At 47.5% G+C, this 23,997-nt stretch overlaps 1 protein-coding gene and 1 long non-coding RNA gene across 2 annotated transcripts; both read right to left on the reverse strand.

The window, feature by feature from the left end:
• Window positions 1–12,438: 12,438 nt before the first annotated feature.
• Window positions 12,439–13,159, reverse strand: LOC129323957 (uncharacterized). Its single transcript, XR_008596505.1, has 3 exons — window positions 13,084–13,159; window positions 12,610–12,753; window positions 12,439–12,529 (listed from the first exon to the last, which is right to left on the reverse strand). It is a non-coding gene; the product is annotated as an uncharacterized LOC129323957 (long non-coding RNA).
• Window positions 13,160–18,792: 5,633 nt separating this feature from the next.
• On the reverse strand, window positions 18,793–21,172 carry LOC129323438 (uncharacterized). Its single transcript, XM_054969969.1, has 2 exons — window positions 20,801–21,172; window positions 18,793–19,506 (listed from the first exon to the last, which is right to left on the reverse strand). Exons 1-2 carry the CDS (start codon window positions 21,170–21,172, stop codon window positions 18,793–18,795), a joined length of 1,086 nt encoding a protein of 361 aa, XP_054825944.1.
• Window positions 21,173–23,997: the final 2,825 nt, after the last annotated feature.

The raw sequence follows: 23,997 nt of genomic DNA on the forward strand, positions 1-23,997 counted from the left end.
CATGTAAATTGAAACTTTCTTCCCACTTCACAGTGTGAATGCTTTTTCCTCCTATGAGCTTTGTCTAAATTTTACTGTACTGATACTGCTCATTTGGCCAAAAGGCCTGCCCTTGATCAATGCCACATTAAATACTTCATAATAAAAATATGTTTTTAGAACCATTTAAAAGTGTCCTTAAGTGCCATACGCTGATTTAAAAAAACATAAGCTAAATGTTTGGGAACACAACCAGATATGTGAATGACTGAAATGCAGCCCAATCCCACTGCTACTTAAAATCCATTTTTGATGGAGGTCTGGATTGTCTTACATTGGTGTCATTGGGCTTGGAATCAGGAACCTGGAAGCGTTCCATGGGGGCTACAACTTTCATGCCAAGGCTAAGAGGGTGGGAACAGGATCTCTCTGGGGTGGCAAACTCTGGCCTTGGAAGTTACTGGCAATTTGGGGGTGGGACTTGTGGAAAGGAAAATCTGAGTAGGGATCTCCCCCAGAATCCATGGTCCGCATTTGCCCTCTAAAGAGATTGCCCTTGGAAGCAGCCAGTTTCTCTGTAGGGAACTACTCTCTCTAACCTGAACTCAAGCCCAACCAGGAGTTTGGCAGCCCTAGGAAAATTTCAGAAAAAGATGGCAAAGGAGGGCCAGCAACTGATAGAGGCATGGAAGCCCACACCAGGACAGTAGCAGGGGCCTACTTGGGCACAAGGGACAACCAGTGCTCTCATCCCCCATAGTCCACTCCTTACAGCCCCACACAAACCCAGTTCCCCCACCCCAGCTGCCACACACAGACCCAAATCCTCCACTCAGCCCCTCTCAGAACCAAAACCACCCTCAGCTGCCCCACACCCAGTACCCCAGGAACAGGCTGGCCAGCCTGCCCCATTGTTCCCTATGCTGGGAACCAACCTCCCATCAAAGAAGGGAACACAGACACACAATCATTAAGTTTAAAAAACCTTTATTTTCTCATTTTCAAATTACAAGTGGTCAACAAATCACAACATATTACACTTATTGTCCCTCATAGCACAACACAACACAATTAACTACACATCAGAGAATCTTAAACACAATTTTTCTTTTGAAATGGACAAACAGTAAAGTTTTGAACATTACAGCAGGTTACATAGTGAGCGGGCACAACAGGGCATGGAAACAGAAGATGATCATAACTACCAGCCTAATACAACTCTCCCTCCATAACATGACTAAATGGGGGGGGAACCACTGCAACAGGGTCCAGCAGAACCTATGTCATTTCCTGTGGCTGTGCTTTCAGTTCAGACACACAAAGCTGAACTGGGCACTTCCAAGGCACTGGACAATGGTATTTCTGGAGCAGTTCTGCAGAGGTCTCCCCCCACCCCCACACCAGCCTCAGAATTTACCTGGGAACATCTGTGAGAGATCATCATTGGCCGGTGCCCATCCACCACTCTACCCGCATCCCCCAACCATGCAAACCCAACATTAACATCAAATTTTTTTTTTTTAAACATGAACATTCAATCAACTTTTAAAAAACATAATCACAACATTTTTTTTTGGTTTTTTTTCCTTTTTTTTACATGAACAGAACATCAACTTTTAAAAAACATAATCACAACATTTTTTTGGGTTTTTTTTTTTTCATGAACATTCAATCAACTTTTAAAAAACATAATCACAACATTTTTTTTTGGTTTTTTTCCTTTTTTTTACATGAACGGAACATCAACTTTCAAAAAACAGTACAACAATTCTTCTACAATTTTTTTTTACAAGGATTTCATCTGATAAAAACACCTAAGCAATCCCTATCTAACCTGTTTCTCCCTCCAGTAGCAATCCATGTTTCTGGGGCATTATTTTTCATAATAAATTTGGTCCCACAGGGTATGTCTCAGTGATGGGAGATGTTTTGAATACCCTGGGGGGGGCTTTCAAATTGCTGGGTGTTTTCCCTTTGCCACTGGTTCCTAACCACCCTCCCTCTACTGGCCGGTTTTAACTGTATATACAGGGTTTTATACAGGGGAGAGCGCGATTCCAAAGGATTGGACTCATAGAGGATGCAGGCCACAAGTTGGGCTCACCTCAGTCACTCTGGAAGTCCAGTCCTGAGAAATCGAAGAGGCGAGAGTTGACCTTCAGGAAGGTCAACTGCTCGACTCTCCATGGGAGAAGGCGAGTGCGATGTGGGCCGACAATGTCGCCCGCATGTGAAAAGACGCGCTCGCTCTCCACGCTCGTCGGAGGGCATGAGAGCAGCCGCTGCGCCTCGAGGGAGAGGTCCGGCCAGACCGACTCCTTCCTGGCCCAGTAGCTGAGCGGATCGGTGGAGAGCGACTCGCAGGGCTCCGCGAGGTAGTCCCTGACCATCGCCTCCGCCGGATCCTCTCTCACGGTCCTCACGACCCCAGAGGGGACGAGGGCCCACCGGAGCATCTCCATCTCCATCGGCACTCCGGTGGTGGCCTCGGGGGGGGCCTGCGCAGAGGGGGCGTCAGAGGGACCCGCACGGCAGGGCCCCTCTTGCGTCCCCCCTGTCGACAGGCGTCCCCTCTTGGCCTGCCTGCGCCTCACCCAAGAGCAGAGCCCGTCTCTGGCTTGGGTGAGGTTCCCGTCCCGCTCGGCGAAAGTGCCCTTTATGCGCGGGTCACACATGGTCGCCAACATGTATGACTCTTCCTTAGTGAGAGGAGTTAGCCTGGCAGCTATGCCCTGCTGCAGCCTTCTCACTAATGCGCGCACCGCTGGAACAAGGTCAGCACGGGGCGCGACCCGGTCTGCAAGGGTGGCCAGATTCCTCTGGAGCGTGTGCACCAGGGGAATGACCAGACCGAGGGTCGCCGTGTCTGACGAGACCGCCACAGTGAAGTCCTTGAAGGGCTTCAGGACCTCCACTGTCTGGGTGATGGTGAGCCAATCCTCCCGGTTGAACTCACCCACCTGACTCGCACCGCGGTGCTCGGAGAGCCACGCGTGGAGTGCGGCCTGCTGCTCCACCAAGCGCTCAAGCATGGCGCAGGTGGAGTTCCAGCGAGTGCTGACGTCAGTGATCAGAGCGTGCTCTGGCACACCTGTCCTGACCTGTGTCTGGCGCAGTTCGTGCGTGGCCTTCACGCTGCGCGAGAAGTGACCCGTGAGCCTCCGACATTTCTGGACAAGTAACTGGAGTTCACGGGTCCGGGTATCCACGGGTTCCTTCGAGGAGCCCAACCCCAGCGCATCTCTCACCACTAGGTGAAGCTTGTGAGCGGCACAGTAGACGCTCTCTCGGCTCACTAGATGCGCCGCTGCCCTCATGTTCTTGCCACCGTCCGTCACCATGCATCCCACGGTGGCGGGTCCCTGGCCTATCCACTCGTCCAACTGTCTCCTTAAGGTGGCAGCGATGTTCTCCGCCGTGTGGGACACGTCGAGCACCTCGGCGTGAAGCAAGGCCTTGCAGTAGCCGGCCTGGCGGTCTCGCATCCTTCCCTGTCTAGCTGTGCTAGGCACCTCCCCCCGGCCCCCACCCAGAACCGACTCGGGTTCCCACCAGTGAGCAGTAAGCGAGAGGTACGCTTGCTGCACACTTGGGCAGGTCCAGATGTCCGATGTGAAGTGCACAGTTCTCCCGGCAACCCGGGACAGCTGTGCCTTCACATGATCCCTGGCAGCCCTGTAAAACGAGGGCACCACCGATCTGCTCAACGACGTGCGAGCAGGGACGGCGTACCAGGGAAAGCAATCTTGGAGCAGCCCTGAGAAGCCGAAGTCTTCAACTACGGAATACGGTTGCCCATCCACTGCTATCATGTTGACGATGTGGCGCGTGATGCGCCTGCTCGCCCTCCGGATCCCCTCTCTGGGCACACTAGCGCCCTGCATACCAAGCATCTCCGGGAGAGAGGCTTGGCGTCCCTTTCCTGCAGGTACCCTTGGGGGGAGAGCACCAGAGGAGCCTGCCTCCTTCTGGCTAGCTGGCGGCCGTGCGGCGCCACTCGAACCCTCCTCCCGAAGAAGCACCGCCTGGTGGTGCCTCTTCATATGGTACCTCATCCCAGACGTGGAGAGATGCCACACATCTTTGCCACGGCTGACGCGCTGCCTACAATGCAGGCACAGGGCTGCTCGGGGATCCTCCGTTGTCTGGAAGTGCTTCCAGATTTCGGAGGAAAAGGGCATCCCACGCTTCCCAGGAGAAGCGCGTTCGGGACCACCCTGCGGCACCTCCTGTGAGGTGCTCTGGCCGGACACACCGTGTCCCACTCTCGGCCGGGCAGGTGGGGATGGACGAGGCTGAAGGGGCAGAGATGTGGGCTCTTCCACCACAGTCTCTGCCTCTTCCTCCCGCGTCCTCTCCTCCTGCACAGCCGCGAGAGGCCTGCTGCTGGCCTCAGAGGAAACTGGGGTGGACCGCCCCAGGGGGGGTCTCACGGGCAGTTCCTCCAACATCCTCCGGGTTCCTGGGGTGAGCGGGAGCGCAGGGAAAGTCATGTGCTCCGCGCCCATCCCAGGAGACACCACATGCTGCCCCTCCTCCAGCAGCTGGCTCGCAACCACTGGAGGAGGAGGAGCCTCAGCAGCAGGCCCCTGCCCAGTGCCAGCCCCTGCCTCACGCACCCAGGTTGGGGGTGGCCCTCCAGCAGCTGCCTCAGGAAAGAGAGTCTTGCGAACCCTCTTCCTGTCACCAGAAGCCAGGCTGGTGAACGGCAGCAGCGCAGGGGAGGGCCTCCTCCGCTCAGATGGAGGGGCTGCCGCAGCAGTCCCCCTCCCCCTCCCCTCTAGATTTCTCCCTAGCCTTTCCCCCGGGGCCCCTCTCTGCTTTCCTCTCCGACATACTTTCCCCTCCCAAATTCAACCCTAACTAATCAGAAAAGATTTAGAAAACAAAGGTCAACTTTGTTTTCAAGACCTAACTAACCTGCTCTAAATCTGTGCTTCTAGTGGCTCTGTGACTTGGAGATGAACAATCAAGTGCCTTTTTAAGCAACCCTATTTATGTCAGGGAACCTGAGCCTGCCAATCAGCTGAATTCCTCTGGAATTGAGCTGGCCCTAAACCCCAATAACAGGTGACAAAGCCTTAAACACTCACACACTAGTATGCCCGGGCCGGCCTGGCACCACCACGGGTGCCAGAGATGGGCAGTGGAACCCTAGTTATGGGGGCACTAATGGGAAGCCTATTGACAGCTATTACAAATTTTTATATATATATATATATATATAGAATTCAAACCTAACACTCACTCACTAATGCTTTCCCTGCTGAGTCCCTATTTAGTTTTTTAAAAAAAACTAGGCTCGGTTTCCCTAATAATTATGTTGAGGGCAATTATCCACTGATCACCTACCAACTGGCCTACCTACCTAAGAGACACTATTTAGCGGGACCGATGTATCTGTGGTATGTCGGTGTGGGGTGTGGATGTGGTGTTTTGAAGATGAGCCTCCCCCCTCCCAAGCTAGCAAGAACCCACCCCCAAGGCCACCCAAATGTGAACCCGGACTCGCTCACAGTAACACCAGTCCTGCAGTCCAGCGATGTTCAGGCGGTCTTGCAGCTGGTCCTCCTCTCCTCCACGATGCTGTCAAGAAAATTGGAAATGTTAGCAGAGTCAACACCACACGCCGCACACGCAACCCCAAAATTCAAGGCCCCGTTGCACAAGCCAAGTCAGCCCCCCCCCCTTAAAGGCTAGGGCCAACCAGCAGCAAAACAAAACACATCCACCCAGCAGAGCTTCTGGCCTGTGCAGGCCAAAAGCTGGCACACTCATTTTTTAGTCCTGTGAAACAGCAGTTCATGCCCACCCCACACTCAAACTTGAAAAATGAAACATGAAAGAAAGCAGGCACTGCGATCAATGCTGGCCCCCCTAACCCCCAAACAATATCCTCTTGCCCAACCAGAAAATGCCCCCCCCCCCCGGCCCAAGCCATAAAGACAGAGCCAAAGCATATGCTCGCAGGTAGGCACAGCAGCAGACATAAGCTCAAAAACCAAATTTAACAACAACCCTACCAGTCCACCAGTGCAGATGTCCAGCAATGTTGATCCTCCACGCAGAGATCTGCAGGCCGATGTCCACCAAGTGCAGTCCAGTCCAGAAGAGGTCCACCAACGATAAACAACCTGAATGTGAAGCAAAACAGTGAGTGCCAGGCCAGCAAACGGGAAGGGTTACCAAAGCCGGAGCAGCAGGCCTGTGTGTGGGCCGAAGGCTGGCACAGTTGATCAGGACGGAGCCTGTTGGGAATCCTTGCAAGCAGGGGACCAGACACAGAAAAGCAAGCCACACCATTCCAGATTGTGGAGCACTACTGTGAGTGCCAGGCCAGCAACCAAAAAGGGTTACCTTGGCCAAAGCAGCATACCTGTGTGTGGCCCACAGGCTGGCACAGTTGATCAGGACGGAGCCTGTTGGGAATCCTTGCAAGCAGGGGACCAGACACAGAAAAGCAAGCCACACCATTCCAGATTGTGGAGCACTACTGTGAGTGCCAGGCCAGCAACCAAAAAGGGTTACCTTGGCCAAAGCAGCATACCTGTGTGTGGCCCACAGGCTGGCACAGTTGATCAGGACGGAGCCTGTTGGGAATCCTTGCAAGCAGGGGACCAGACACAGAAAAGCAAGCCACACCATTCCAGATTGTGGAGCACTACTGTGAGTGCCAGGCCAGCAACCAAAAAGGGTTACCTTGGCCAAAGCAGCATACCTGTGTGTGGCCCACAGGCTGGCACAGTTGATCAGGACGGAGCCTGTTGGGAATCCTTGCAAGCAGGGGACCAGACACAGAAAAGCAAGCCACACCATTCCAGATTGTGAAGCACAACTGTGAGAGCCAGCCAGAAGAAAGGCTTCTGGCCTGTGTAGGCCCAAAGCTGGCACACTCTTGTTTTAATCTTAAAACAGTGGATCAAGCTTAAAGAAGGCAAGCACAACAACCAATGCTGAACCCCCCCCCCCCCACCATCAAACATTGTCTGCCCAACCTGTCCCCCAGGCCATACCTGTGTGTGGCCCACAGGCTGGCACAGTTGATCAGGACGGAGCCTGTTGGGAATCCTTGCAAGCAGGGGACCAGACACAGAAAAGCAAGCCACACCATTCCAGATTGTGAAGCACAACTGTGAGAGCCAGCCAGAAGAAAGGCTTCTGGCCAGTGTAGGCCCAAAGCTGGCACACTCTTGTTTTAATCTTAAAACAGTGGATCAAGCTTAAAGAAGGCAAGCACAACAACCAATGCTGAAACCCCCCCCCCCACCATCAAACATTGTCTGCCCAACCTGTCCCCCAGGCCATACCTGTGTGTGGCCCACAGGCTGGCACAGTTGATCAGGACGGAGCCTGTTGGGAATCCTTGCAAGCAGGGGACCAGACACAGAAAAGCAAGCCACACCATTCCAGATTGTGGAGCACAACTGTGAGAGCCAGCCAGAAGAAAGGCTTCTGGCCTGTGTAGGCCCAAAGCTGGCACACTCTTGTTTTAATCTTAAAACAGTGGATCAAGCTTAAAGACGGCAAGCACAACAACCAATGCTGAACCCCCCCCCCCCCACCATCAAACATTGTCTGCCCAACCTGTCCCCCAGGCCATACCTGTGTGTGGCCCACAGGCTGCCACAGTTGATCAGGACGGAGCCTGTTGGGAATCCTTGCAAGCAGGGGACCAGACACAGAAAAGCAAGCCACACCATTCCAGATTGTGAAGCACAACTGTGAGAGCCAGCCAGAAGAAAGGCTTCTGGCCAGTGTAGGCCCAAAGCTGGCACACTCTTGTTTTAATCTTAAAACAGTGGATCAAGCTTAAAGAAGGCAAGCACAACAACCAATGCTGAACCCCCCCCCCCCACCATCAAACATTGTCTGCCCAACCTGTCCCCCAGGCCATACCTGTGTGTGGCCCACAGGCTGGCACAGTTGATCAGGACGGAGCCTGTTGGGAATCCTTGCAAGCAGGGGACCAGACACAGAAAAGCAAGCCACACCATTCCAGATTGTGAAGCACAACTGTGAGAGCCAGCCAGAAGAAAGGCTTCTGGCCTGTGTAGGCCCAAAGCTGGCACACTCTTGTTTTAATCTTAAAACAGTGGATCAAGCTTAAAGAAGGCAAGCACAACAACCAATGCTGAACCCCCCCCCCCCCACCATCAAACATTGTCTGCCCAACCTGTCCCCCAGGCCATACCTGTGTGTGGCCCACAGGCTGGCACAGTTGATCAGGACGGAGCCTGTTGGGAATCCTTGCAAGCAGGGGACCAGACACAGAAAAGCAAGCCACACCATTCCAGATTGTGAAGCACAACTGTGAGAGCCAGCCAGAAGAAAGGCTTCTGGCCTGTGTAGGCCCAAAGCTGGCACACTCTTGTTTTAATCTTAAAACAGTGGATCAAGCTTAAAGAAGGCAAGCACAACAACCAATGCTGAACCCCCCCCCCCACCATCAAACATTGTCTGCCCAACCTGTCCCCCAGGCCATACCTGTGTGTGGCCCACAGGCTGGCACAGTTGATCAGGACGGAGCCTGTTGGGAATCCTTGCAAGCAGGGGACCAGACACAGAAAAGCAAGCCACACCATTCCAGATTGTGAAGCACAACTGTGAGAGCCAGCCAGAAGAAAGGCTTCTGGCCTGTGTAGGCCCAAAGCTGGCACACTCTTGTTTTAATCTTAAAACAGTGGATCAAGCTTAAAGAAGGCAAGCACAACAACCAATGCTGAACCCCCCCCCCCCCACCATCAAACATTGTCTGCCCAACCTGTCCCCCAGGCCATACCTGTGTGTGGCCCACAGGCTGGCACAGTTGATCAGGACGGAGCCTGTTGGGAATCCTTGCAAGCAGGGGACCAGACACAGAAAAACAAGCCACACCATTCCAGATTGTGAAGCACAACTGTGAGAGCCAGCCAGAAGAAAGGCTTCTGGCCTGTGTAGGCCCAAAGCTGGCACACTCTTGTTTTAATCTTAAAACAGTGGATCAAGCTTAAAGAAGGCAAGCACAACAACCAATGCTGAAACCCCCACCCCACCATCAAACATTGTCTGCCCAACCTGTCCCCCAGGCCATGCCAAGAATAAACTGCAACACCTTTTTGCAGAGGCAGGCCACAGCAGCACATTGCCCAGCATCAAAAAAATTTACAAAAATTTTAAAAAGGCCTACCAGGTGTCCTCTCAGGATGTCCAGCACAGTTGATCCTCCAGGCAGATGTCCTCCAGGCTCCAGGTGCAGTCTCTCTTCTTCTCCTCTCTCGGTCACAGCTCAGCAGCAGCAGCAACAGAAGTGTTCCAGACAGTCTTGCTCCAAATTTAAATCCCCTGCTGCAGCCTCAGCCAAAGATTTAAATCTATTGGCTGGCATGAGAATGCAGCAGTGGGATTGGTGACTCCTAAAGTCCCCAGTCCCCTGCCTTTCCCCACCCACACTCCAAGAGCCACCCTCCTCCTGCTCCCCCTCCCCTACCTGTTAGTTTTGGCGGGAATCTCTGCTGCTTTGCAAATGCAAAGTGCAATGCAATGCTTGCACCTTGCATTTGCAAGGCAAAGCAGGATTCCCTATCCTCCTTTGCAAGAGGGGTGGGGGGTGACAGAAGGAGTGAGTGATTCACTCCTTCTCCCCCCCTCCCCTCTTCTAAGAGCCTGCAGGAAGCCTTTGCTTCCAGCAGGATTTTGCTAGCCGCTTGCTAAGGCAAACGGCTAGCAAAAACAAAATGGCGATTCTCGAATGCCGAAAGAATGCCGAAAGAATCCCGAAACGTTTCGGGTTTTTCTTTCGGCAATCCCGAAACGTTTCGGCATTCCCCGAAACGTTTCGGGATTCTTGAAGAATGCCGAAACACTTTTGTTTCGGCATTCTTTCGGCATTCTGAATGCCGAAACGCACATCCCTACTCCACATCAATATAAGAGTATGTAATTTATTAAAGAAAACTACAAAGGCATACAAAGAAAACATAGAAGTTTGAAGGAGAAGCAAAATTAACAATGACAACAACAGGCTATTTAAGCTAGGCAACACAAACTAGAAATCCCCAAACTTCCTCCAGATGTTACCTTCAGCAAATTTCAGAGTCCAAATGGGAGCTTTAGCTCTTGGGTCCATAAATCCAAAAGACAAAAGTTGCTAGCACAGGAATCCAACAGTTGCATAGCGTTCAGGAGCAGGAGCAAGAGTCCTCCAGGAAGATATGCTTCCAAAGGGCAGGAACAGGAACAGGAACAGGTAGGTAAGAAGAAATAGACTGAGAAAGAACTGTTTTCAAGACTAGCCATCTGTGGCCAACCTAAACTCTTACAGTGCAATCCTAGCCAAAGTTACTCCTTGCCAAAGTTACTGAAATCAGTTGGCTTAGACTGGAGTAACACTGCGTAGGATTGCACTGTTAAGTCAATCAAAATGTCCAAAAACCTCTGACAAGCTCAGCCATAGCCTGTCCTCACAGGTAAGGGGAGGGGAGAAATCAACCCATCCCCATAATGTTACATGCCAACAAGCCAGGAGGCCACTGGCAGCTTCTCTCAAGCTTTGTCCTTGACAACTACTACCAATTTAGACCTGAGGCTCAAGGCTTCTTCTCTGGCTGGAGCTTGTAGTACTAACCAGCTTTAGTATCCTAAAAGGGAAAAAAATCTCCAAAGCCTGACCAAGATGTTTAAACTAAAAAAGAAACAAATTGGGTAAATAAGTTTCTTTACAAGGACAATTTCCATAGTAAGTGTAGAAAGAGTAGAAAAGAATTGCGACAACACACAATTGCATACTTAGTTTGCATACTTAGTGTCTCTAGACACCATTATGTTCCATGAGGCAGCTTTACTATTAAGACCACTGGGAAGAGTTCACTCCACCCCACCGCAAGGCCCACACAAACCCAAGGCCACTCACCAGGAGCACACCAGCTCAAAGTGAGGAGTGGACATGAGTTGAAGGCTCAGGTAAGAAGGGATCACTGTAGTTTAAGGTGCACCTGTCTGGCCTTGCCAAAGGACAGGATACACCTTACCAGCCTGACCGTGTGCAGCCCAGCCTGACCATGGCAAGGGACAGGATGATCCCACCCAGCCCAGTCTCACCATGGCAGAGGATGCTGTGTGTGCTCTGGTCCAGCCTCACCACAGAGAGGGATGGGACTTACCAGCCTGGGCTGAATCCACACTCCCCCTTTTCTTCCGTTTTTTTTACGGATTTCCCCTGCAATTCTGAGCCGCGGTCACATTACCTGTTTAGCCAAACGCATCTCATCCGCATATTCCTCGACTTTTTAGGAACGGGTTTTTTGTGGGATGTAAATGGTGGCCGTGAACGGGCAATCCGCAATTTTCGTGGCTTTTGTCTTTTAACCTTTCCCTCCTCCATTTTTCTTGCCGTTCCAAGAGTTCCTATTGGCTGTTCAAAACATCCATAACTTCGTGTTTTGTGAACGGCTGTGTTTGACCTTGCAGTTTTAAAAACATTTGGCTATGCAGAATCTAGTCATTTTTTTTTTTTTTTGGTCAATGGAATGTTGGGGAATGACTGTTCTTTCGATGGCCCTTTTATAATTTCGCCTTTTTTTTCATTTTTCTGACTATAATATCGAAATAACGGTAAATAGAGCATTCGCTGTACAGATTAAATGGGATGGCACCTGATCGTTCAACGAAAGTCATTTTTTAAAGTCACCATACACAGACGTCTCTCCTCCTCGTTTGCTCTTTTCATGTAATGGGGGCCCAATATGAGCGCGGTCACTGGTTTTTCCCCGAAGCGATAATTTGTAGAGCACCTTCCTTTGGACGTTTTGTAATTTCGTTATACCAAATTTTATGCAGAAAAAAAAATAAAAAAGGAAAAACAAACTTGAGAGTCGCATGCTCAGTCTTGAAGGAATAGCTGCCTGATTTGAAGAAAATATTTTTTCCTAAAAAAAACCTTACCAGGGTGACCAAAGCAGGACTTACTTTAAATTTTTCAACCTTTTTTTAAAATGCAAGAATACAGAAAGCCCAATTCCGGCATGCAAGTAAAGGCTGTGCAGAGGAATATGTTGAATAAAAATTGGCCCAAGTAGAATGGCTCCTGGTCCTTCTTACACTTGGCCTAACACCTCCTTGCCCTCCCCATGGGGCAATGGAAAGTTTATGTCAAAGGGTGAATGCAATCACATGCAAAACACTCAGATGCAGGATTGCTTGCTTTCTAGACTGCTGCCCTGACATGTTTCCAGAGACTGTCAAAAATAACACCAAGAAACAGTACCAAAAACTGATTTAATGTCAAACTTGAAATATTCTAACAATAATTTTTTTGGAGGTTAACAGGAAATATTTTCAAAAGGCACACATTAATTTTCTTTTAATTTAACATTAACTGCATGAATCACTTAAAACCATTATTAACAATTTACACAAATTCAAAGCAATCCAAAAATATTTACAAAAATGAGGACAGTTCAAGTGTGTGCTGCTCTGTCCGTTCGCCGGTCACGCCGTTCAAGGGTGGACACCCTTCGCGCCAGTCTTCTCAGACGCCCCTCCACCATGGTCATCCTCTCTTGCAAGTTGGTGACTGTGGAGAGGTGGAGAAGTGGATAGATATTACCATCTTCCAAGTGAAGGGTTTATCTCACCTGTCAAAACAACACTTACTTGAGGCGCCCAGTCTTCCTTCCATGGCCTCCATAGCGGTGAGAATGTCCTCCACACCTCTCCTCCTGGGTTGGGTTTTGGTGATTCTTGGAGCACTAGTTGAGGGAGCATCCTCTGCTGACATTCCCGGGGCGCTTTCTTCAACTGTGAAAGAAAAAAATTGTGAACTTTAAAAGTTTGCAGAAATTAGGTTATTGATCTTTACATTGGCAATTCAGCTTGGCAGCATGTATTGGAAATTGTAAATTTTTAATTTCAGGAGAGCAAATACTTTAGGAAAAAGCATGTTCAAGCAGCACAACGTCCCACACATGCAAAACCTGTACCACTAGACACCAAGCTTGAAAATAACTGAATGCCAAAGGACAACACTTCATCTGTTCTGAGGTGCAGAATTAGAGCACTGTGCTATTGAATTGTTGACCCATGCGACTTGTGACCAACACTTAGTGGAAATTTCAGTACTAAGCTCACCAGAGTGTTGCTGTGTCCCTGTAACCTCTGTGTCCTCTGGGGCGGTTTGCTCAGGTGACTGTGGAGGATTTTCCTGTGCTTCCTCCTCTTCTTCCTCCCCTGCACGATGAGCCACAACTCTTCCACGAAGTATGGCTGAGAAGGAAACAAGTCAAGCATCAGAGAATCGACTCAGACTCAAACATGACAGTCATCCTTTCTATTAATGAAAACAAAATAAACCAATTCTATTGATATTGGGGGGGGGATGTGTTTCATGCACATATCTAGGGAAGCTTGGAATTTTTGACTTTCTCAACTTCTCTCAAACACCAATTAATGGTGGAATCAACTCAAATGCACGCTAGCACGCCTCAAGACTTTATCAATCGTACATAATTTCACTAAACTTTAGGGACAGGTAACAGGACATTCCAAGAAGCAAGGGGATCCGCTGTATCCTAAGAAAGCCAAAGGGTGAGCTTTCAAGTAAAAATTGCAGAACGCAAACTATTTTAAAAAAAACTTACCAGCATGTCTTCGGGTCTGCCAGCTTGGTCTCCCGGAGAGATCCCAGAGGTGCATGAGACTGGTGAAGTAGGGGGGCTTTCCGCTTTGGCGAGGAATCCCCTGCCAAGCTTCCAGCGCCCCATAAAAGTCACCTTTCACCCTTTTGAATTTGGACCGACACTGCTCGGGGGTCCGCTGGTAACCTCGAGCACTCATTTGCCTTGCAAGCTTGTAAAATATTAGCTTTGTTGGCAAATGAGTGCTCTTCATTACACGCTCAGCTTTCCCTGAGCGTGCAATGAGGTCCAGAAGTGTCTCCACCTCTTCATCTGTCCAGAAGACTCCCTTAGCCCATCCTGCCATCTTATTGTGAGATCGATATTACAGAAAAAACCTTGGACGATAACTAACACGAGCAAACAACGGCTACTAAAAGGCGCGAAAAAACAAGCAGTTCATTGGTCTATCGTTTGAATTTTGTCCAATGGGACATGCTCTTCTGCAAAAAGGAGGGAAATCAACTCTGAAGACTGCCTAGCTTTCCCGCGCAAATGTATCGATTTTCAATTAATTTTTTTTTAAAAAAAAACCAGTGACCCAGAGGACATACAGGGAAATGCTGTTCAAATCCTCACAAAGGTTAATCTCTGGGGATCCGCATCTTGGTCGCACAACACGGCTTTTGCCGGATTGAGGCAATTGCACATTTTACAGTTTGGTCGCTGAACTGACAGTATAAAAAATAGAAATACATCCACCCCAGCCAAAACATAAGACAACGCTTCGGTGTTTGCCGGGTCTCTAGCGGTCCTCCTTTTTAACAAAACTTCGATATAACGGAATATTGAAATATAAAAATAGATAAAAGGACTGGAGAGAGGAGTGGTAGCCGTTGGGCTGTTTTGCGCATGGTCAGGGAATAGATTGAACAAACGGCGGGAGAACTCAGTTCTGGTCAAACTTTGAGCGACTGGGGATCACAGCATTCTGTTAACGCCTCCGTTAAAAGGTGGAAGGGAAGTATTATCTTTATTTGTCATCCTTTTTTTGGGAGATTGGAGCATTGAGAGTAATTGCTTAAATATGACAGCCCTGGCACCAGCTTCATTGAGATCTGTAACATGGAGGGAACGCGAGGTGCTGGACTTGCTTTCTTTTTGGGGAGAGGAGAAAATTCAAGAAGCCCTCAGGAGCTCCCACAGAAACATAGACTGCTTTCAAAAAATCGCACTGATGATGTCCTCCCGTGGCCATCAACTCACAGCCCTGGAATGCCGGAATAAAACCAAAGCTATGCGTTTGGAGTACAAACGCGTGATTGCTCACAATTCCACCTCAGGCAATGGTCCAATCACCTGCCTATACTTTAGGGAGCTGGACAGTATATTGAGAGGTGATGCGAGTGTGAAGCCGAGAAGAATTGCACGCAGCTTGAATTTGGGTATTGGTCGCCAGGAGCTGAACAGGCCTGATGTAATCATGGAGGGATCAGAGGAGTTATTTACCCATGATTTGGTGACCGTGGATTCTGCCCTCTTGAGAACCTCGTCACCAACGACCATGTATGAACGTGAGTGCACAATAGACAACATAAAAGTGACACAAAAAAAATTCTGTCTGTGCGCACGCTCACCTTTGTGAAAAGCTAATAATGTGAATTTTTTTTCCATGACCCCAGAGAATAACTCAACATCGTCCACGGATGTAGCAGATGATGACCTTGACCGCACCATAGATGGACTGGAAGACAAGGGTGAGTATTGAGTGCACCTGTTGGGGGCCAAATTTGTATTTTTTATTTAAGAGCAAATTTCCAGATTTCTGTCTATTGTGGGAGCCACCCCTGAAAAGCGTAATAATGATTTGGGGATGTCATGTGCTGGCATTTTTTGATTATTTTTTTTTTAAAAAAAGATGACCAAACCAGACAAGACAAGGTTTATGTGGTTTTGGCACATTCCTGCCCATGAAGATGTGATCCTTCCTTCTCTACGGTGAGGAGTGCAGGTCACCATCACGTGTGATTTCAAAGCTGAGTACATTGCCATGTGAAAATGTTATGCTGAATGGTTCCTTTTCTTAAAAAAATGTGTTGTTAAATGCAAAGTTTCCTTCTGAGAATTGCACTAATTTGTATCTTGCCGTGAAGGGTGGATGGTTGGGTGTTTTTAGAACTGTTAAGACACGGACCAGATCTCTGTCCTTGCAAGAACAGCGGTACCCGTGTCCTGCAGACATTCAGGTTATTACAAAATCAGGAGTCCATTGATGCATGCAGTTAATGTCATTCGATGTGTCACAGTGCCCACATTGAACCTTTACCTATTGAACTGAAAACTGAATTGGAGACGTTGGAAATGGATACAATTTGCCCCTCTGATGTCATCCAAGAGAGATAGCATCTGCATCTCCAAACTTCTGCATGCCATGATCCGGTGACAACCCCATCTGGCCACAAACCTGGAGAATGGAGGACAACCAGAATTTTTTTGCGTTCCTTGACCAAGGAACACCCTTTCTAATCACTCATAATGTCACGTGCTTCAATTTGCAGAGAACGATCCCACCAGTGCCAATGCTGAGGATGACGCAGACAGTGAATCTGACCTGCCAATGGCCCATCGCTTGCGTGACAACAATGGTGAGTGGATTATTCATCGTCGGTTAGAAAAGTAAAGATCTGTGTACTGGCTAATCCAAAACAGTGGTATGTCTCTCATCTCAGAGCACGCACCTGTAATGTTGAAAACGGTTGTTCCGAACCACCTCATAAATTTCTGGTTTGCATACTGGAATCGATCCTCTCCGACAAGCTTATTCGACAATCCACAACAGCTAACGATACTCAATCCACAGGTGTGCATGGCAATCTATGCATGGACTGCTGTTTTGTGAAGTGTTAATTGTGTTTTAGGCTACCATTGTGGCAAATTGAAGAACAGTGCTCCTGTCATGACAATTCCCTTCTTTGCTTGGGCCCAGTGTGGAACACATCCCACCATCACAATACTTTCAGCAATGCTTTGTGATTATACATGGCTGTAGTGGAATTAATGTGTATGGATCAATAACAAAAGTTGTCTTTCACACAATTAGGAAGATTGAACGCATGTTTGGCAGAACTTTCTCCGGGGACAAGGTTAAACCAAATCAGAAACAGGAAGAGGCGTAACGCGGCACTATATGGCGTGGCTGACCAAATGATGAACCGGTCTCGGCAGGAACACGATGCTCATCTCGCAGAGTGGAGGATTGACAGAGAGGTCATGTGTGAATGGAGGTCGGATGAGAGGCAGTTCCAGAGAGAGTTTTTGGAGCAAGCAAGGTCAGAAAGTGACAACTTTGCTAGAGCATGGCAACAGAACATTGTTGTGATGACTGATGCTGTCCAAACATTGAAAGCACTTGGAGAGATGCTTACCAGTCAGCGCCAGCAAACACTTGTCACGCTAGAAACAGAACAGTTGTCTCAGGACGTTTTAACTGTCTCTAACAGGCACACCAACACCAGACGGTCATGCGTAGGCAAACCTAGAGATAGGCTGACCCTCTGAACATTGTGCCGTGTCGTTCTATGATGAGTCTTTGGTTTTGTTGTTACCACAGTTTTAATAATTGCAGTTGTGTTAATTGAATTTTTGGCTAGGTGTTTCTAACAATGTAGAGCCGCAATTTCAAATTTCCTCGTGTTCATTAAAAAAATAATGTTTGCACCTTTTTATAACGTTCATTCATTTTTCTTTTACTGCAAACTGCAATTTCAGCACTTGTGGAGGACACATCAATCCAGGGCGACGTGGTGTTTGGTCCACACTCATGCCCAGTTCCAGCAGGACCACACCAGTAGCGTTTTGACATGGAGGGGCTTTTCCACGCGAAATCTGATCCAGGCTGATAATGGTGGCTTATTTCTGGCATGGCCTCAACTGCACTTATGGGCACTGTTTGCGCAATTGTTGGGTTTCCATGATCTCAACCTTTGCCCTCACACTCAGTCCCGTTCTCTCATCACCGCAGTCACCCCCTTTTTTTGTTTAGATCAGTCCGGGCATGTGCAATCGGAATTTTGCCCACCCCCTAAATTGTCTTTCCTTAGTTCTCTCCCATTCCATGACTTGTCGGGCCTCTGACTGAGACAAAGGACAGTTCCCAAATAAACTGCTCCGGCATACGCAATGGTGAAAATTATCCCCATTGGCACTCAAGACGTGTCTTGTGTCAACCCAATACTAAATAACAGAGTCAGCCAGCTGTTGGTGAGACCCCACACACACACACACCCAAAAGAAGGGGAGCCTAAATCATGTTCCGTTTGTGTCTCCAAACAAGTCCCCCTTTTCTGATCATATTAAAAAAAAGAACAATTAATGGAAAAGATGTATTCTCTCATGTTAGGTGAGAAGATGTTATCTAAATTTAAATCACGTCCCTTCTGACCTGTAACAAACAATGATTTGATTGCCTCCGAGATGTTTTTCCACTGATGCATCTAGCCAATGGATCATGGAGTTTGCTATTTCAAGCTATGCTTGAAAAAGAATTCATGGGGCAGGGAGCACCTTTCCAACTATCAATGATTTGTGCATTTTTGATTTTCGAGAACCTATGCTCTCTGGGTGAGATGGAACCTGACAAAGACATTTCAGTAAACCATGAGTTATTTCAAGGACAACTCGGTTTGTTCTGAAAAGCACATCCTGCAAAGTGGCAGCTGTTGTGGCTTTCCTTGATGTGTTTGGCCATTCCTAATCCGATTTCTCCACCTTTACCCAGACTGCGTGCTCGGATGAATCCAGGAACGTTGTTTTCTAATGCTGCAAAGGCAAACATGTTTAGCAATGGTTGGCTGCAAAAATGTAATTGTTGGAGACTTTGGAAATTTCCAAAATGATGGTTCGTTAGGAGACATCAATTTTTTATCTGTTCTCACACAGCATTGTGCCGAACCATGAGACCACAGTGGAAATATCACATTCTGGAAGGCAAGTCAACCACGCCACATATTTCAATTTTCCTTCCAAAGCTTATAATCAAGTGTTCTAAATTAAAAAAGAAAGATATTAGGAGAGATTCTCTAATGTTATGTTGGGTATTTTTATTAGCATACAATAGGAAGGAAAAATATTTGCAACCCTAATCACAGTGTCTCTTTATGTCTTGAGCCCGGTTAACATGTGTGTTGTTCCGGTTTTCATGTTTGGCCAACACACACAAGCAATCTCAGAGTGAGTCCATCCTTCCCAAGATGTGTCTGGCAAGGGCATCGCGGACCATCTTGCCCTCCGCAAGGTGCCCGGTGTTGCCATTGTAATCCTGCTCCTCCTGTTGGGACAGCAGCACCGGTGAGGGACATTCACCACCACCCACTATCGGGTGGCCTTTGCTCTCGCACAAATTGTGGAGCACCACACATGCAGTCACAACAGAGATGACATTTTGCTCTCTGATCTGCAGCCTGTGTGAGAGACACCTCCACCTAGATTTCAATCTACCGAAGCTCCTTTCCACCACGTTCCTGCAGCGAGCAAGTTGACAATCAAAATTCCGCTGTGCAGTCATTGTTGCGGTTCGGCCGTATGGCTTCATGAGCCACCTGCGCATGGGATATGCACCGTCAGCCAAAATCACTGGTGGAATCCTAATCCCATCCAAAACCATGTCGTGGTTATTGGGGATCAGTGCTCCGGAGTCCATTGCAGAACACAGGGCGGAGTGGGCAAAAACAAATGCATCATGGTTTTTGCCACTCCACCCCACCTCAGCGTCCACAAACCTTCCTCTGTGGTCCACGGTCCCCTGGAGCAGTATCGAGGAGAAGTTTTTCCTGTTGCCATACTGCTCTGGACGGCCACCAGGGGCACAAATGGCGATATGTGTGCCGTCGATTGCTCCCACGCAATGAGGAAACCCCATCCTCCTGAAGCCATCCATTATCTGTTTGAAAAGATAGGGTTGGGAACAAAGAGTACTGTTTAACCAAACTGAGGGAACAATTTGGAAGCACGGTCAAGTGTTGTTTCAATACTGATAGAAGGAAAAGATTCCTCAGTAATTCAAATAACAAAATGCTCAGGGTTGATATAGCTTGATTCTTGAAGGACCAATTACAAATGGGTTCGTGGCAGATTGTTAAATGTGTTCTGAAGTGTTCAATCCCCTTAATAAAATCAATCCACATCTATTTCACTGCTGACTATTCCTATCTCTCATGTCTAATGATTCAAAGACAGTTGCCATGGATGTTAAAGTGATTGCCACATGAAAGCAATGTGAACATTTACTGTGTGACAATGTTTCTCGCGTTGTTCCAGGGACATCCACCACAACTGTCATCGAGATCTTTCCGAGGAATAGAGAGGTGATTTTTCAGGTGGTGGCATCGTTCTAATAATTTTTGGGGGGAGCAAGTCCATAGAAGTTCCATTCTGTTCATTCAAACACAGAAAGAGAACGATATGGACTCTCTCTCTGCTCCGTCATGCAGCTTCGATTCAACAGAAACCAAAGGACCAAAAATAAACCCTTCAGAGACTGTCAAATTGATGGCTTAGCCATGTCTAGAACAATCGAATATGTGGTCTCTCTACAGAGGTCAACTGTAGCCATAGGGACAGCAAGCATTAACAATGCGCAATTGGAGACACTATTGCAGTCCCATGGGGCCAATAACAAAGCTGAACAATCCTTTTTTTTTTAAACAAAGATCACAGGAAGGAATTGTCCAGCCAGTTGCAGACTTCTGTGGCATGACACACTGTGCAGACAGTGACCACAGTGGTCCAAAATCACAATTATGCCATCATGACCTGAATGTGGTGGGTGAATGGCAATAAGAGAGGATGCGTTCGAGTTTCACTAAATGGGATTTGGAACAAAGTAAAATTTGTCTTGCCTAAATTCTGCTGGCATTAACATTGCAGCAGTGGACGTACCACAGCAGAGACACATGGCCACTATTGTGTTGCCATTCACCGCATTTTCAAAAGTTAATCCACAAATTTGTTTAGGTGCGAATTGCCAATCCAGTTTTACAGTAATGTAGTTGGGGAGACAGTGCAATCCATCACTCCAGTGTACCAATAGCTTCTTTCTGGGGGTGGAAGCGTAGGGGATGCTTTCAGCACTGTTAATAAAAGGGTTTTTAAAAGGTTTTAAATTGGCAACACATAATTTTTTTTTAAATGATAACCGTCATAACGAAATTGTGCAAGTTCACTGTATAACTAACCTGTGCAATAGAGTCTCCAAAGAGAACCGTTCTGGAAAGCAGGTGTAGCTCGACGGCAAGGCAGAATTCTACGACCGCCGAGGCAACCGTTGACTTGCCAAGTCCGAACAAGTCACTGGTGACCTGGTAACTCGTGCCGCTTGCAAGCCACCAGATCGCAACAGCTACTCTGCGCTCAACAGATATTGGGGAGCGGAAGGTGGTTGTCTTTCGCTGAAGCGTTGGACGGAGAGCGGCGACCAACTCCAAAAATGTGCCCTTGGCCATTCTGAAACGGCGAATCCACCGATGTTCATCCCAATGTCGCAGCACGATGTTCTCCCACCAATCCGTGCTGCGTGGGTATACCCAATGCTGCCTCGGTTCCTGCATCTCTGCAAGAAAAAACCACTGTTGTCGGGGCTGGTGCCGCCGTCTTCATGCACGTGTCATTGCCAAGGTGGTGAACGAGTTGCTGGACAAAAATCTGGCAACAGCCCTGCATCTTTGGGCACGGTACCGCCAGCAGGCCAGCAGCATCTGAGACTGGCATGCCATCATAATAAAAAGCACATGCCCGATGATAGCCAGAATAGGATCCATTTCAAAAAACACAGATTGCAAAAACATCAAATCCAAACACACCAAACAACCATTCAAACCCACAAAGAGTTTTTCCCCAGACACTTACCCTTTTATAACGTTTTTAAAAACCCCGCCAAGAAACGCGGACCAATGGTGTTGCTGTGCTCATTTGATGTTTCGAATTGGTCATGTTTCTTTATTACGCATGTCCGTTATAACGGAAAAGGGTTTTTTTTTAAAAAAAAAAAGGCGGGGGAAAATGGTCCTGCCCAAAAAAACGGTTTTCAGGCAGCCGTGTGACCGCGAGGACGCGCGGAAAAGGCGGATTGGAGGTGGAGATGTGAACGGAAAAGACAAAGTCGCGGATTAGAGGCAAACGGAAGATATCTGGAAAAAATGCGGGGAAAAAGGTAATGTGGATTCAGCCCTGGTTTTGCCACAGCAAGGGATGGGACAGGTCAGGGGCAACTTTGGCCATTTTCACTGTTCTTGCTGCAAATTACTGTCATGCCCCATGGCATATCGGTATGGAAGGTCCTTCATTGGTTACTTTTCAGAAGAGGGATGTTGGTGTTAGGAAAAGGCACCCCTGAAAATTCAGAGTTTTTAGAAGCTTGGGTCCAATCCAAAATATGAAGTACAAACCATGAGCCTTTCTGATCTACACAGATGAAAGGTGATGGCTTCTATAGTAAATTTGTACAAACAGACTAAATATGGAAGTTTACAAAAACTTTGACAGTGTATGTTTATTTATTTATTTGTGTTATTTATAATCTGCCTTTCTCACTGACACTTACCTGGATTGGTCTCTTTGCAAATAACAGAATCGTGGGGGGAATTAGCAGCAAGGAAGACAGCTATGCAAGAGGGGTAATGATGAGATCTTTTCACCAATATTTACAGAGTCCCTTCCCCAAGATAGCAGATGAGGCTGGTGCTTTTAAATTCAAAGATCAACATGTTATTGAAGAGGAAAAGCAGGTGCACACACAGGAGTAAATAATAAAAATGGTCGCACACATGCAAAGTCCTAGGAAGCTGTCAAGAAGTTGGAAGAGAATGAGGGAGGGGAAGTATATCTACCTATCCTGGAGAGTAGTCGAGTCCATGGAGGAAGGGAATATTCCTGGGAATAACAAAGGTTTGATTACCTTGATTGCTTGCTGCTGGGGTGTGTAAAAGAAAATGCAAAGTCTCTCCTGGAACTGCACAATGGGAGAGCTTGTTGATGGGTTCCACCAGAGCTGATGAATTTAGTTGGGCAATGTACCATTCCCAGGAATTAATTATAAGAATTTATGAGTGCTAATTGATTTCTCCTCAGTCATAGGCTGGGGATCTCATCATGGAAGGAGAGAAAGGAATGTGCTAAGTGGGAAGACACTAAGAGACCTTTCTTGCTCTGGTTCCACCTGGAGCTGAGAGGACTGTAAATTAATCATTGCTGGTCACTCTGCATTTATATTTGGCATTCCGTTCATGCCTAGATCTCCCGTGTGGGATTCAGCAACCATTAGCTGGAATTCCCCTGTTTGCAAACCAAATTGGAATTAATCCAGGAGCCTTGTGATTTTATATCACAGGTAGCTATATTAAATAGCTATTAAACATGACAGAGGCTGGGCCAACTGCTTACAAGACTGAAGGCAAATTACACAGTGTGAGTCAATGTGATCAGTTGCAGAGACTTTTCAAATAAAGGCAATAAAGACAGCTGTGCCTGAAAGGAAACTATTCCTATTCCTCTGCTTTGCTTATAGATACAGCCACCTGAAAGGGAAGGAGACATCTGATGAAATTCATTAAAAACACCAACAAGTTCTAATCTGTAACAAGAAAAGAACTGGAGATCCTCTTAATGGTTATTTCTAGGAGCAGAAGTAGAAGCAGCATAAAGAAATATTAGATACTTTCTTGAAAATGAGCTATAAAATAACCAAGGCAATAACCTCACATTGTTATGCTGTAGATCCCTATAATAGGAAGATTTTTTTCCAAACCTATAGAGAATGCTGTTCCAGAATTATGATAGTGGTACATTTCAGAAGGGCTGCTTGCTAGTCTGTTGACACCTCAATGTCTAACAGATTTATTGTGGCTTAAACTCTATTCCATAAAAGTTTATGCTACAATAAACCTATTATCTTGAAGATGCCACTAGACTCTTTCGTGATAAATGGTGTTCTTGAGGTGAATTATCATGGAAGCTGCAAACATGGGCCACTTAAAACACATTTAAGCCTCACAGATTTCAATATATTTCAAGACCAATCCTAAGCAAAGAAACACTCTTCTAAGTCTATGGCTTTCAATGTAGAGAGTAGGATTGCACTGTTAGCATGTGCCTGGATCTCCCATTGATGTCAGTGGAAAAATTCTTATATTTGATGGCATAGAGAGAAATCTGCGAGTTCAACTTTGGCTACAGTAAAGCCACTATCAGAGCAATCCACATGAGAGTGAGGAAAACAGATTTCAAATAGTTGGTGACTCTATAGTTGTAACATCTGAAGCCACTCATCACATGGGTCTCCTCAGTCATATTCATAATAACCATGCCAGCAAAACTGTGCTGATGTTGGAATTCTTTACATGATTTAAGTGGGTGTGTACATTGATATCTCAGCCAA

The sequence above is a fragment of the Eublepharis macularius genome, chromosome 2, assembly GCF_028583425.1.
Source record: "Eublepharis macularius isolate TG4126 chromosome 2, MPM_Emac_v1.0, whole genome shotgun sequence".
Lineage (NCBI taxonomy): Eukaryota > Metazoa > Chordata > Lepidosauria > Squamata > Eublepharidae > Eublepharis > Eublepharis macularius.

Excerpts from the sequence above, each read along its gene's own strand:
- LOC129323438 (XM_054969969.1), bottom strand. The coding sequence starts at position 21,172 with ATGCAGGAACCGAGGCAGCATTGGGTATACCCACGCAGCACGGATTGG. Across the intron at positions 19,507-20,800 it reads TTGGAGACTCTATTGCACAG|ATAATGGATGGCTTCAGGAG; the intron begins GTTAGTTATACA and ends CTTTTCAAACAG.